Source organism: Aulonocara sp. 'chitande type north' Nkhata Bay, linkage group LG7 (assembly GCF_057382095.1).
Source record: "Aulonocara sp. 'chitande type north' Nkhata Bay isolate Kocher_YH1m ecotype deep benthic linkage group LG7, A_spYH_male_GT1.1, whole genome shotgun sequence".
NCBI lineage: Eukaryota > Metazoa > Chordata > Actinopteri > Cichliformes > Cichlidae > Aulonocara > Aulonocara sp. 'chitande type north' Nkhata Bay.
In genome coordinates, this window is record NC_141350.1 from 62946850 (window position 1) to 62960558 (window position 13709).

General features: G+C 38.9%; 1 protein-coding gene across 7 annotated transcripts in view; it reads left to right on the forward strand.

Moving 5' to 3' along the window:
• Nucleotides 1-13709, forward strand: part of camk2b2 (calcium/calmodulin-dependent protein kinase (CaM kinase) II beta 2) — a 63619-nt gene that overhangs the window by 44811 nt on the left and 5099 nt on the right. For 2 of the 7 annotated variants that reach the window (XM_086301869.1, XM_086301870.1), the window contains exons 15-20: nt 3534-3602; nt 6001-6045; nt 6655-6703; nt 8900-8975; nt 13198-13292; nt 13395-13631. In XM_086301869.1, the coding sequence (XP_086157995.1) occupies nt 3534-3602; nt 6001-6045; nt 6655-6703; nt 8900-8975; nt 13198-13292; nt 13395-13630 (570 nt within the window). In that variant the 3' untranslated portion in view covers nt 13631. The remainder of the gene's footprint in view (nt 1-3533; nt 3603-6000; nt 6046-6654; nt 6704-8899; nt 8976-13197; nt 13293-13394; nt 13632-13709) is intronic. The other 5 variants (XM_086301871.1, XM_086301872.1, XM_086301874.1 and 2 more) reach the window with 3 other exon arrangements.

The following is a 13709-nucleotide window of genomic DNA, read 5'->3' on the forward strand; positions in this document are numbered from 1 at the left end:
ACCCTGGGACGCACTGACAGGACACTGGTGCCACCGGGCCCTCTGACCACCACCAGTAGACAACGGGTGAAGTGTCTTGCCCAAGGACACAACGACCGAGACTATCCAAGCCGGGGCTCGAACCGGCAACCTTCCGATTACAAGGCGAACTCCCAACTCTTGAGCCACGATCGCCCGATGACTTAGAGAAACATGTATAATGTGCTTTCTTGTGAGATGTATCTCTATCACACAGAAAGAAAACTTGCTTAGATGATGGAGTAACTTTGTCAGTTTTTAAATTTCACACAACATCATAAAAATTTGGTATCAAAATCCACATTTTTTATTTAAGTGTCTGATAACTGGAATATATGTCTTGAATTTGTAACAAATGAATACATTTAAAAATAAGTACAACATTTAGCAGTTATGTTTTTGATTTCGATAGATCTCTGTGTCAACTGACTTGCATGTGCTTGGATGGGAAGCTTCCCCTGTCCAATGTGGCAGAGCAATTCTGTATTTATGTGTAGCAAAACATAATGATTTTCTTCATGCACAATGTATTTTAAAGATCTGTCACAAGTGCCTAAAACACTTGAATCGTACAGTGGTTCTGATTGGAAAAAAATCACTGCAATTTAATAGATCACTAACAAATAGGAAAGTGTTGCCACCGACAACGAAGCATCAGACAGAAGCCCTTCTTCTTCCATTCCTCCTGACCTGTTTCCTTATGTCACTCTTCATATCCTACATTTCTTCATTTTCCTTCAGCTTCTCTTCCCTTTTTCATCCTCCGCACAACCCCTCCTCTCCCTTCTTAGGGGTTTAGATTGGTAATCTCAGATTATTTCCCACCAGATGATTAATCTATCATTACACAACCACAGCTTGTCCTTTGCTTGATGTAAAATGTACATAAACAACCATGGAGCTATTTTAGCATTCTGGCATTGGCACAGGCACTATCTCTCATTATAACTTCCACATCTCCTCTTTGTTTCCAGCTTTTTTTTGTAAATATGCTTTTTTTAAAGCTTCACACGTAAGTGTCGTAACTAACCCTAATGACAAGATATTTACAGTATTTTAAGGTTGCATGTACTGTTCAGTATTATTTTTGGTAATTGTTTCTTATAACTTTGGAAAGAAATAAACAGTAAACTTCACAACAAGCAATTTTGTGAGTTGCTGGGCAAAAGACATCCCGACAATTACAATATCTTTAAATTAATGTATTTTAAGTGTTCCTTCTGCCTGATGTTGCTATCACTTGGTATAGCGACGTCTATCACTGTGTCCTTTTTCTGCTTAATATCTACTATTATTATAGCCGGTTGGTGAGCCATGAGCCATTGAATGATAAATGAGGAATTTTGTACAAAGCCCTTTCAGTGCTCAAGTAGAGTAGAAAGGTGCTCCATAAGAACCAATCCATTTACCTGTATATAAGTTTGTGTAAGCAATCTATTCAGGTTTAAGTTAAATGCACTGCATGCACTTTAAGTGCAAATGTGTTATTATTCTGAGCCTTGTCCTGTCCAGGTGGCTCTTCTGTGTTGTGCCATGCTTTTATGGAGTGGCTGTTTGGTTTCTCCAGTCTAGCGGTCTGAGCACTCTTCACTGCACTGCACAGCATATACTATGTTGTTTGTTCTGTTTGTCATTTTGTTTCTTCCTAGTTGGTGTTGTGACCTTCTTTTTTGTGCATCTGTGCTGATTTGTAAACTCAAACTGAAAGCTCAGTTGGGATAAGTTGGATGTTTTAAGAGCTTTCTTAATGTATGTGTTCTTTTTCTTTCCCTTTTGGCTTAAAGGCAATGTTTTCTGCCCGGTGTTACAGGATACTGATTACTCCAAGCTTTTGTTGCAGAGGGTGGTACAAGTCAAAGAGTAGGTACTGGTCTATGTGTATAAGTTTCCAGCAAAGTTCAATGCTGAGGTTGAGACCCAGCCTGGAGACCAGTGGCAGAGATGAAGCAGTTGTGGAGACTGACTAGAAGGCTATGCTCCGGTAGTGTGGCTGGAAGCCAGCATCAGTGACCCTCAACAGGCTGGTGACAAAAGAAACAGAGACCTTCAAGGTGGTTTTACAAGGGGCTGGTAATGAAAGAGGCAGAGGCCTTCAGGAGGCTGGGAACAAAGGAGTCCCTCTGGAGGCATTAGAGCTTTAAATAAAAAGGCAGATTGGGAGAAAGGAGAGTTCCTTTATGAACCTTAAAGTAACCTCGAGTTGATCTCAAAGCTTTGGTCATGTGTTCTGCTTAAGTATTCTAGAGGTGGGGGTTCAATAATGTGAGCAGTTCTAAAAATGAGTCGCACACCTGAATTACAATAATGAAAAGACCTTGGTTTCCTAAAAACTTGATTATAAAGGTGCTTAATTTGTTTTAGTGTTGTAACCCTCTCTTGGGATACGAGGATATGCAATAGTTAATGTGAGAAAATATAATAGCATTCAAGAACACTCTTAATGCTTTTCTCATAAGTACATTACAAATTTGTTGAAAGATAACTATGTTGTGTTTAACAAAGTTCACCCTTTTTTCAGTGATAGAAATGTGAATATAAGCTTTTCAGATTTCCCCATTTTCCCCATCAACTAGAAAAGCACCATGGATGTTGCAACCAACTAGGCTTTTTTTTAAACAGCATAGTATGCAAAGCATTGACTCCACAAGTTGATAGCTGAGAGTATTTTTAGCATTTTTACGAAACGTTGCTGTTAGTATTTGGCAACAGTGGTAAAGTGGGTGAGATCAGCTTCAGCCCCTGAGCACACTGAATTTCCATATGGACTTTTTTTCTTGTCCTTTTGCCTAACACAACATCAATTACAAGTAACAGTACCGTGGAAAAATATGAACAGAAAATATAGAATTCCAGTGATTCAAGCATGAAGTCTGTGAATAATTCCTGGTTTTGCATGTTTCTTCTGATGTAATTGAAATAGAAAAGTTATGCCTGTGAGTCTTTTTGCTGTACATTTAACATGTTACTAGTGGCTGGCTGTGTTTTCTGTGTTTGTTTTGTTTCATAAGTTTTGCATCTCTGTTACGTTTTGACCTCATTTTCTCTATTTGAATGTCAGGAAGACACATTAGAGATACTAATGCAGTGAGTCAAAATAGATGCTTGTTTTTCATGTTTGACAGATATTGTGGAGTTGATCAGCTGTTATTTATTTAATTTACCATTTGCCAGATTACATCCACAGCCAGTGGGCAGTAATGAAAAAGAAAAATGCTGTGATTGGTGTTTGGATTTTCCTGCATAGAGAAATGAGTCAGCATGAAAGATTGTTGAAAACTTTTTTACCTGATTAATAATGTAGCAAAAACAAAAACTGTGGAAACTGTTTTCGATCCATAGTTGAACGACTACACTCTTGATTCTAGATACTACTTTTGTCTTAGGAGAATTTTGCTGCCATCTGCTATTATTAACTGTATACTTTTACACAGTTACCACCCACTTCACTACCAGCAAAAGTCACATCTCAGAATGGTCACTGAGTACTAATATAATACTTTTTGTTTCCTGCACAGCCTCAAACAAACAGCACGAGAAACAGCATAGTCACCAGTCCCAAAGGCAACATCCCCTCTGCTGCACTGGTATGCAGCTCTATGTGTTTCTGTCTGTCCAAAACATTTCTAGCTGTGTGTGTGTGTGTGTGTGTGTGTGTGTGTGTGTGTGTGTGTGTGTGTGTGTGTGTGTGTGTGTGTGTGTGTGTGTGTGTGTGCGCGCGCGAGAGAGAGAGAGAGAGAGAGAGAGAGAGACAGTCAAAGAGAGACTGAGAAAGGGGGAGACGTGTATGGTTTTGGTAAAAAAAAAAAGAAGAAAGAAAAGCTCTATGGGTTGTTGCTATGATTTTGTGTGTTATTCTAAGTTTTCAATCACTTTTAAAGTAACAGCTCAATAATTTTGCTTTTTAACTCATTTCCCTTTCTTGCCAAGAGAGTACAGTTAGGTCCAATCCCAGTAACAAACCCCTTAAAATAAAACAAATACTGACACAGGTTGTACTTATTGGAATTATTCTTTGTGTTCATTCTTTGTAAAGGTGTCCATGCATGTGCTGCTGTAAAAACATGATTCTAGGAGGATCCAGATACAAGCATACATAACCCAAAAGGCACAAAAAGAAACAGTGAGAGTCACTACCCACTGGGGTGCTCGCTTGAGAACTACTAATGGATCCATTTAGGGTTTTTATTTTCTTTTTTAACTGGCTGGTTAATGCATAATAAAATAACCTTGTTGCTGTGGTTGTAGCCACACATCAAGAAGCTTTGTATTGGGTTGTTTCTTGATTTGCAAACCTCTGGGATGGGTCTATACAAGTCAAAAACTTTTCCAGGCATAAATTTGGCAAATCATCCTTTCAAGATGATATGCTTCTATGTATTTGGACCATTTTCAGAGCATTTGCTGTTAAGCAGTCATCTATGGTTGATGAAAATATAGCCGGTGGCAAGTGAAGATTTTTGTTTTTATGCTTGCAGTCACAGCTCAAGAAGTTTCTGCATTCCATCAGTTCTACTTTAATGTCCCCAGGACAGTAGAACTGAGAGTCTCGCTGGGGAACCAATGCATGGTCCACATCTCTGTAATTGTTTAAAAATCTAAAAACACTAGGAGAATGCACCTGGTCTCACTTCCAATCAAAACCACTTTAAAAGGCTTACAGCCAGGAGGCTGTGAAACGTTGCACTTTTCAACCAAAAACTGAAGAAAACTGATTAAAATTTGCATCAATTTGAAACAAAAGTTGACATTTATGGTACCTATGTCAACTTGTTAAGGCTGTGTGTGCGAGCAGGCAGGGATGAGGACCCAAATGCAGGACTCGTGGAGACAAAATTGCAACTCGAAACCACAGATTTATTGCTGGCAAAGAACAAAAACCAAACCATGAAAGCACTAACTGGAACACACAGGCAAAATCTGAGGGTACAATGCAACAGGGAACAAAGGAAAACACAGGGCTTATATACACAGAGGCGTAATCAGGGAATGGGAAACAGGAGGGAGACACAGCTGGGAGAGATTAGGGCTAACGAGACAGAGGGAACTAAAACTAGATTCACTGCACATAAGGCATAGACCTTCAAAGTAAAACAGGAAACAAGAGAAACTAAAACACACTGGAACACGGGACTATCAAAATAAAAAAGGAAACATAGCCAGACGTACACTGTGACAACACGAGCAAGTGAGCTAGAAGGGACACTTGAGAGAGGGAGTGAGACATGAGGGGCTGAAGAAAAACATACATGGATACACATGACAGAGCAAGGGAAACATGTAAACAGGAAGGAGAGACGAGACACAAGGACACACAAACAGAGGAACACAGGACAAAGACACAAGGGGAACCCAATAGAAAAGAAACTAAACTGATCGTAAACAAACTCATTAATGTAATAAGAATGACCTCAGAACTAACCAGTAAACTTAAATTACAAAAATTACTTTTTGACAATAAATGCACCTAACAATAAGTTATAAACAGCTTTGGTAGATAAAATTCTTTGGGATGCATTGTTTTGGTCTTTCCATGATGAAGTTAACCTGACTTAGTCTTTTAAAATTTTCTACACCACTTACTGTATATGTGTGGCAGAATCACATACATGTAGTACACTACCATACATTGAAAGTTATTGTATACAAGATTAATAACTGCATTTATTTAAATTATAATGAAATGAATGGGATTAAAGTGATCACTTTGATGAGGGAGAGAATGCATGCGACAGAGAATTTAGTTATCATTCACAATTGTGGATTTATTGGGAATTTAAGGTCATCATTTACCATGAACTCTTTCCAATCTTTAACGTACTATTCAGAATTTTTACCATCTTTCCATGTGTTACTCACATCCTACGCTGTGCTTATCTTTCTCTTATGTCTCTCAACCTTTTTTTGCCATCATGAAACACCTTCACTTGTTTCCACAACTTCTTTCTGTTTTCTCCCCTCTCTTTCTCTCCATTCTTCCTCCAGGAACCTCAGACTACTGTTATCCATAATCCAGTAGATGGGATCAAGGTACATCCTCCTCCCTTTTGTCCACATATTATTTTCTTATACTGGTTTTCATTTGTCATTGTCGTCCCTACATTGTTTCTCTAGCCATGTGGGCTAAACTGTATTTTTCAGGGTTTTTGAAGTTTCTTTAATAAATGTGCGCATCTCTTTGTATATTTATGCATGTGGGAGACAGAGAGAGTGTGAGTTGCTTGAGTCCTGTGAGGTGTTTCTTTGTCTTATGGTCCCCTACTGTGTTTAGATCAGTGGAGCTCAATGGTTCTGCCACTGGCTTAGCAATCTTCATATGTCAACTAGAGTGCTACCAGAGTAACCACCATACCACCACTGTACAACCTATGTGTAACAATGGCTAAGAAATGTGTGTCTCTGTCCATTTATGCTAAGACAGCTCAGTCCATTGTGTCGGAGTGATGCAAAGTCAAATGCTTGGCTTTGTATACTTGGTATACGTGGTGTGGAGGTTTTGTAGATTTTAATGAAGAAATTTGAGCGTGTTGTGAATATGTGTGCATGCATTTATGGATGTGTAAAAAAACACATTTATTTTTATTAATTTTATTAATTATTTATGTGAATTTTTTGTAATCAGGTTTCTGTACTTTGCAGGAATCATCTGATAGCAGCAACACAACTATTGAGGATGAAGATGTGAAAGGTAGGCCTCATACATGCAAAGACTGACTTTATTAAAAATCTCATAGCAATACAAGGCCGCCTTTTACTCTTAGACAGCGTCTTTGTGTAGCACATCACAAAATCTATGTAGTTATTGTATCAAATATTCATTTTATGTGGAAGATTTAAACATCTAAAATTATGGAATTTCCTCACTTATATCATTTCGACTGAAGAAGTGTAGTTCAATTACCTTGGAGAATAAATTAGCAATTAGAGTCACAGGAACCCATGATACAATAATATGTCAATAAGGGATTTTGATACATTAAAAGGCAATGTATCAATCACATAACTCATCACCCTGGTATTTGTGTTTCTATATATATATTTGTCATTTGTCTTTTTTTTATTTGTGTTTTGTTGTGTAGTTGTAGCCTCTCATATTTATATTGTGAAACAAAAAACAAGGAGCACAAGAGTCCAGATCAAACCAAAAACAGGTCAACACAAAACAAGACTATTCATGAGTCCACAGTAAAGTCTGGGGGTCGACCCGAAGGTCGACAACACAAGAGCCAAAACAGTTCAGGGGGCCGACCGTGCACACGGCAACGGCAACGGGCAAACAGTTCTGGGGGCCGACCGTGCACACGGCAACGGCGGTTTTTGTATATATATATATATATATATATATATATATATATATATATATATATATATGTATATATATATATATATGTATATATATATATATATGTATATATGTATATATGTATATATGTATGTATGTATATATGTATGTATATATATATGTATATATGTATGTATATATATATATATATATATGTATACATATATATACATATATACATATATACATATATACATATATATATACATATATATGTATATATATATGTATATATATATATATGTGTATATATAGGTATATATACATATGTGTATATATATGTATATATATGTATATAAGTACACAAATATTATTATTGTTATGATTTAGAAGGTAAATAGCAGCAAGGTGCTTAATTCTGCACTTACTGCTTCTGCAATTGGCTTATTTTCTAATATATATATATATATATATATATATATGGGTGGCACGGTGGTTAGCACTGTTGCCGCACAGCAAGAAGGTCCTGAGTTCAATTCCACCATCAGGCCGGGGTCTTTCTGTGTGGAGTTTGCATGTTCTCCCCGTGTTTGCGTGGGTTCTCTCCGGGTACTCCGGCTTCCTCCCACGGTCCAAAGACATGCAGCTTGTGGGGATAGGTTAATTGGATAATCCAAATTGCCACTAGGTGTGAATGTGCGAGTGAATGGTTGTCTGTCCCTATGTGTTAGCCCTGCGACAGACTGGCGACCTGTCCAGGGTGTACCCTGCCTCTCGCCCTATGACAGCTGGGATAGGCTCCAGCGCCCCCCGCGACCCTGAAAAGGATAAGCGGAAGCGAATGGATGGATGGCTATATATATATATATGTATGTTATGTTTTGTTGTTCATCTGAGATATAAATATATTTTTGAAAACAGCAGTAACATTTGCATGTTGCTAATTTTTCATGAGTATTGATATAGACAATAAACTGGGGTTTTGGGGTGCAGAGCTGAATTTTTGATAAACAGAGGCACAAAGCAAAATTAAAAACAGAGAGGTGGAGAGACTGAAAGAGGCGGGGAAAGAGAGAGAGAGAGAGAGAGAGAGAGAGGGAGGGAGGGAGGAAGAGGGACAATTAGAGCAAGCTAAGCCTTCCTCTCAGTGTAGGGAGGAAGCGAGGGGAAAGGGACACAGTAAATCTCATCTGAAGAGCTGGGACAAGAATAGCTTGATGAGCTCAAGCAGCCTCACATGCAAACAAGAGATATGATGGATGGTAGCGAGCAATTCATCGCCTTTACAGAGCAGTTGGAAGCATTTTAAAAAATGGGGGATATGTAGGGGAGGATCTAAGTAGTGAAGTAGTTTTTATGTTTAGCAGCATGAAGGAGTTTTCACTTGTAACCTCAGATGAGAAAGCGATGACTGATAACATTTACAATGAATAGCAAGCTCATAGGTAAGTGTGAACTGATTTGCATTCAGTTTTTCAGTGTCATGAGCCGAGTTTTGCATCCGTACATTGGAACATTAGTACACTGTAGCTTCACAGTGAAGCCGAAATGTCACTTGGGATACAATCAGATTTTCTCACACTTTTTGTTTCTTCTCTGCAGCTCGCAAACAGGAAATCATAAAGATCACAGAGCAGCTTATTGAAGCTGTCAACAATGGAGACTTTGAGGCCTACGCGTAAGTCCAATGCACATCCTTCTGGTTCCATAAAAGATTTTTTAAACAGCTGCTGCAAGAGTACAATTTTAGCTCTTTAAGTGGACATTAAAGCTCTCCATCAACCACAGAGAACCATTAATCTGATTGACATAAAAACATGTTGTATTAAAAGATTAAAGAGTAATTGTAGTCATTGTTTTATCCTCTCTTCCCCTCTCTACCTGCCGTATAATTAAGAGTAATGCTTCTGACGTAGAGTGGGGAGGGGTGGTTAAAGTGTACCTAGAGTGATGGAAACCCATTTCCACAAAGAAAGGTGACACAGATTAAAATGTATGCATGAGTTTAAAAAAGCAATTATATTATAAGCAAAAACAATACAACAGTTACTCACAGAGCTCAAAAATAAGTCTGAGTTACTTTGAGTAAGATTTGTAATTCTAAATTGGAAGTGGAACTACAAAGACATAGTAATTGTATGTCATACTGAGTCACATTCAAAAGATAGTAATATAAAATTTCAAAAAATTACAACCATGATCAGTTTAGGTAAGTTTATGTAACACAGGGAAGTCAAAAGTGCAATTTGAACTACTGCCTCAAAAATATACATTTGCAAGTCAGAAATCGAGACTAAAAGTCTGGGTTAAATTTAGGATGTCAAAACATGCTGTATTTTACAAGACTCTAAGTTAAACTTACCATCTTTAGTAGAATGAGCTACTTTTGCCTGTTCCCTTATTCACAAGGAGTCACATCAGCAGGAAGTTTGTTTTGGCAGATTTTTTACATTGGCTGCCTATCCTGATGCAACCCTAGAAGGATTTGTGTCTCCCGCAGGACTGAACCAAGAAACTTTTGCTTGTTAGGTGACTGTTTAAACCACTAAACTGTGGAGTATGAACTACTAAATTCACAATCTTTAGTAATTAGTTCAAAATTGAAAGTGAGATTGTTTTTTTGTTTTTTAATTTAAAATTTAAACTGAATTAAATATTTGACTTGCTCAGTCACAGTTATAAGATTCAGCTGAAGTCATGATACACAATGAGAAAAATTAAATACTAAATTAAATTTACACAACATCCATCCATCTTCTTCTGCTTTATCCGGAGCCGGGTCGCTGGGGCAGCAACCTAAGCAGAGAAGCCCAGACCTCCCTCTCTCCCCAGCCACCTCCTCTAGCTTATCCGGGGGAACACCAAGGCTTTCCCAGGCCAGCAGAGAGATATAATCTCTCCAGCGTGTCCTGGGGGTGCCCCGGGGCCTCCTCCCAGTGGGACATGTCCGGAACACCTCACCCAGGAGGACGATCTGATATCCTCGTGTTGGCGTTGTTCCCTCGTCATCATAAATAATGTTGTTCCAGGTTCAACATTGCAAGTGACCAATCATCTTCTCCTGACGTCATCCGCGACCTCAAAAAAAACGCCTTCAAAAATCGGGAAACCGCCTCTGTAAGGACAATATGTATAATGCTTACTGTTTATTAAAGAAAAGTATCCTGAAATTCAAAGAATTCAAGTTCCTGGATAGCCGGACAGAAGTGGTTTCTCTTCTCGCAAATGAAGTAGATTTTTTTATGGCTGTATTTTTCAAAGGCACAAAAGGGGGACGTCACAACAATGTGATTGGTCACTTGCAATGTTGAACCTGGAACAACATTTATTATGATGATGTGAGAACAACACGGACACGAGGATATCAGATCATCCCACCCAGGAGGCATCCTTGTCAGATGTCAGAACCACCTCAGCTGGCTCCTTTTGATGTGGAGGAGCAGCGGCTCTACTCTGAGCCCCTCTTGGATGGCTGAACTTCTCACCCTATCTCTAAGGGAGATAGGCGCAGAAATGAGCTTCGGAGGAAGCTCATTTCCGCCGCTTGTATCCGCAATCTCATTCTTTCGGTCACTACCCACATCTCGTGGCCATAGGTGAGGATAGGGACATAGATTGACCGGTAAATTGAGAGCTTCACTTTTACACTCAGCTCTCTCTTCACCATGACGGACCGGTGCAGTGTCCGCATCACTGCGGCCGCAGTACCAATCCATCTGTCGATCTCCGGCTCCCTTCTCCCATCACTTGTGAACAAGACCCCGAGATACTTGAACTCCTCCACTTGGGGCAGGAACTCATCCCCGACCCTGAGTGGGCACTCCACCCTTTTCCAGCTGAGAACCATGGCCTCAGGGACACAGTCGACACAGTCGAATGCCTTCTCCAAGTCCACAAAACGCATGTAGACTGGTTGGGCAAACTCCCATGCGCCCTCAAGTATCCTTGAGAGGATAAAGAGCTGGTCCAGTGTTCCGCGACCAGGACGAAAACCGCATTGTTCCTCCTGTATCTGAGGTTCACTAGCGGACAAATTCTCCTTTCCAGCACCCTGGCATAGACTTCTATTTCAGTCAGTTTACACAACATATTGTCTACAAATAAATCTTTTTCTTAGGATTGCATAGACAATCCTAAGAAAAAGATTTACTTGGAATCTACAATACTTTGGTATATAGAAGGTTATAGAAGAACTAAACTCAGAATCACAGCTTTATTTGCTTGTAAACAGGTGATGAAAAAAAGCCAAAATGGTAACAAGGCAGGGCTAGAACTGACTGACACATAAAATGACAGACAAGAGGGAAATGCCAGAAAACATCCTGATGATCTCCAAGACTTTTGGTTAATTCCTCCATGGACTGATAATACAAAAGTATAACTTTTTGAAAGGTGTATGTCTCATTACATCTAGCATTTCAGAATAGGAACATCATATCAACAGTAAAATATAGTGGTGAAAGTGTGATGTCTGGGGCTGTTTTTCTGCCTCGGGACCTGTAAGACTTGCTATGGTAAATGGAACTGTGAATTCTGCTGTCTACCAAAATATCCTTATCAGAATGTCCATTCATCTGTTCATGACCTCGAGCCGAAGCACACCTAGGTTCTGGAGCAGGACAATGATCCAAAATGCACCAGCAAATCCACCTCTAAATGGTTTCGGAAAAACAAAATGAACTCTTTGGAGTGGCCCAGTCAAAGTTCTGACCTGAATCTGATTGAGATGCTGTGGAATGACCTTTAAAAGGTGGTTCATGTTCAAAAACCCTCCAATGTGGCTGAATGACAACAATTCCACCAAGATATGCGGGCCAAAATTGCTCCACAGTGCTGTAAAGGACTCATTGGCAATCATAACAAATGCTTGATTGCAGTTGTTGCTGCTGAGGGTGGCCCACCCAGTTATTAGGTTTAGCGGGAAGTCACTTTTTCACACAGGGCCATGTAGGTTTGGGGTTTTTTTGCCTTCATAATAAACAACGTCATTTAGAAACTGCATTTTGCGGTTACTTGTGTTATCTTTGTCTAAATAATTAAATTAGTTTGATGATCTGAAACATTTAAGTCTGACAAACATACAAAAATAGGAAATAAGGAAGGGGCAAACACTTTTTTACACCATTTTATATACTAAGGAGGAGACACAGTTGAACAGAATCCACCTGACAGAGCAGCTGCAAAACTGAGCGTCACACACACATGATAAAGGGAACTAAGATAAAAAAAAAACTTACTCGCTGCAGTGAAAAAAAAAAGATTCTCCAGCGTCCATATGATAGTGCCAAGAAATTAAACTGTAAGTGATGTATATTGTTATTAGTGAAATATAATGTAGGATAAAATGAAATGAGATAAGAAATACTGGAAAGGGTTTAAATTAAGAGGTTAAAGGTTTTCCATTTAGTATTTTGTGACAATGATTGTTGTTTTTATCGCTATATTTATTATTATTATTATTATTATTGTTATTCGAAGTGTGACTCTAACATTTGATCCCATTTCATGAGGGAGGAGCATGATAGAGCAAAATTATAAGCTCTATAATATCTTTACTAATTGTGTATACATTGTTTAATATTGTTACAGTTTGGAAGGTGCATCATAAATGCATAAATGAAAAGAAACTACTGTATTAACAAACCTGGGTGCAGTTGTGAGATGGTCTGTAATGGTTGTTACTTAGTAAGCAAGAATTTTGACATGCTAAGTCAGAACTATGAAACAGTAACTGTAACTGCTTAAACAGACGTGGGCAGAATTTTAGGTTTCCTTGTCAGTGTTATAAATTTTTTTTAAATGTTTTAACTATGAGATATATAGCATTGCTAAAATATCGTTACAGAACTGTTTAAATCATTCCGTGCGTCATTTGTGTAAAAATATATCTTGACTAACAGGAAGATCTGCGACCCTGGTCTGACCTCATTTGAACCTGAGGGGCTGGGAAATCTGGTGGAGGGAATGGACTTCCACAGATTTTACTTTGACAATCGTAAGACTAGTTCAATCTACTACTGATGTTTTGAAAATGTAAAATATATGATACATCTATATTTAATATTCATCGCTAAGTGGACTATTTGTCTCCCATCAGTCCTCTCAAAGAACAGCAAACCTATCCACACCACCATCCTTAACCCCCATGTGCATATAATTGGGGACGATGCTGCCTGCATCGCCTACATCCGCCTGACGCAGTTCGTGGATGGCCAGGGCCGTCCTCGCTCAAGCCAATCAGAAGAGACCAGGGTATGGCACCGCAGGGACAGCCGGTGGCAAAATGTCCACTTCCACTGCTCAGGAGCTCCTTCTGCCCCGCTGCAGGGGTGAGGTAGGACAACAATAGCATTCACGCAGACGATGAACATTTATAAAAATGTGTTTTCACTCAATCATTCGGGGTTATTAA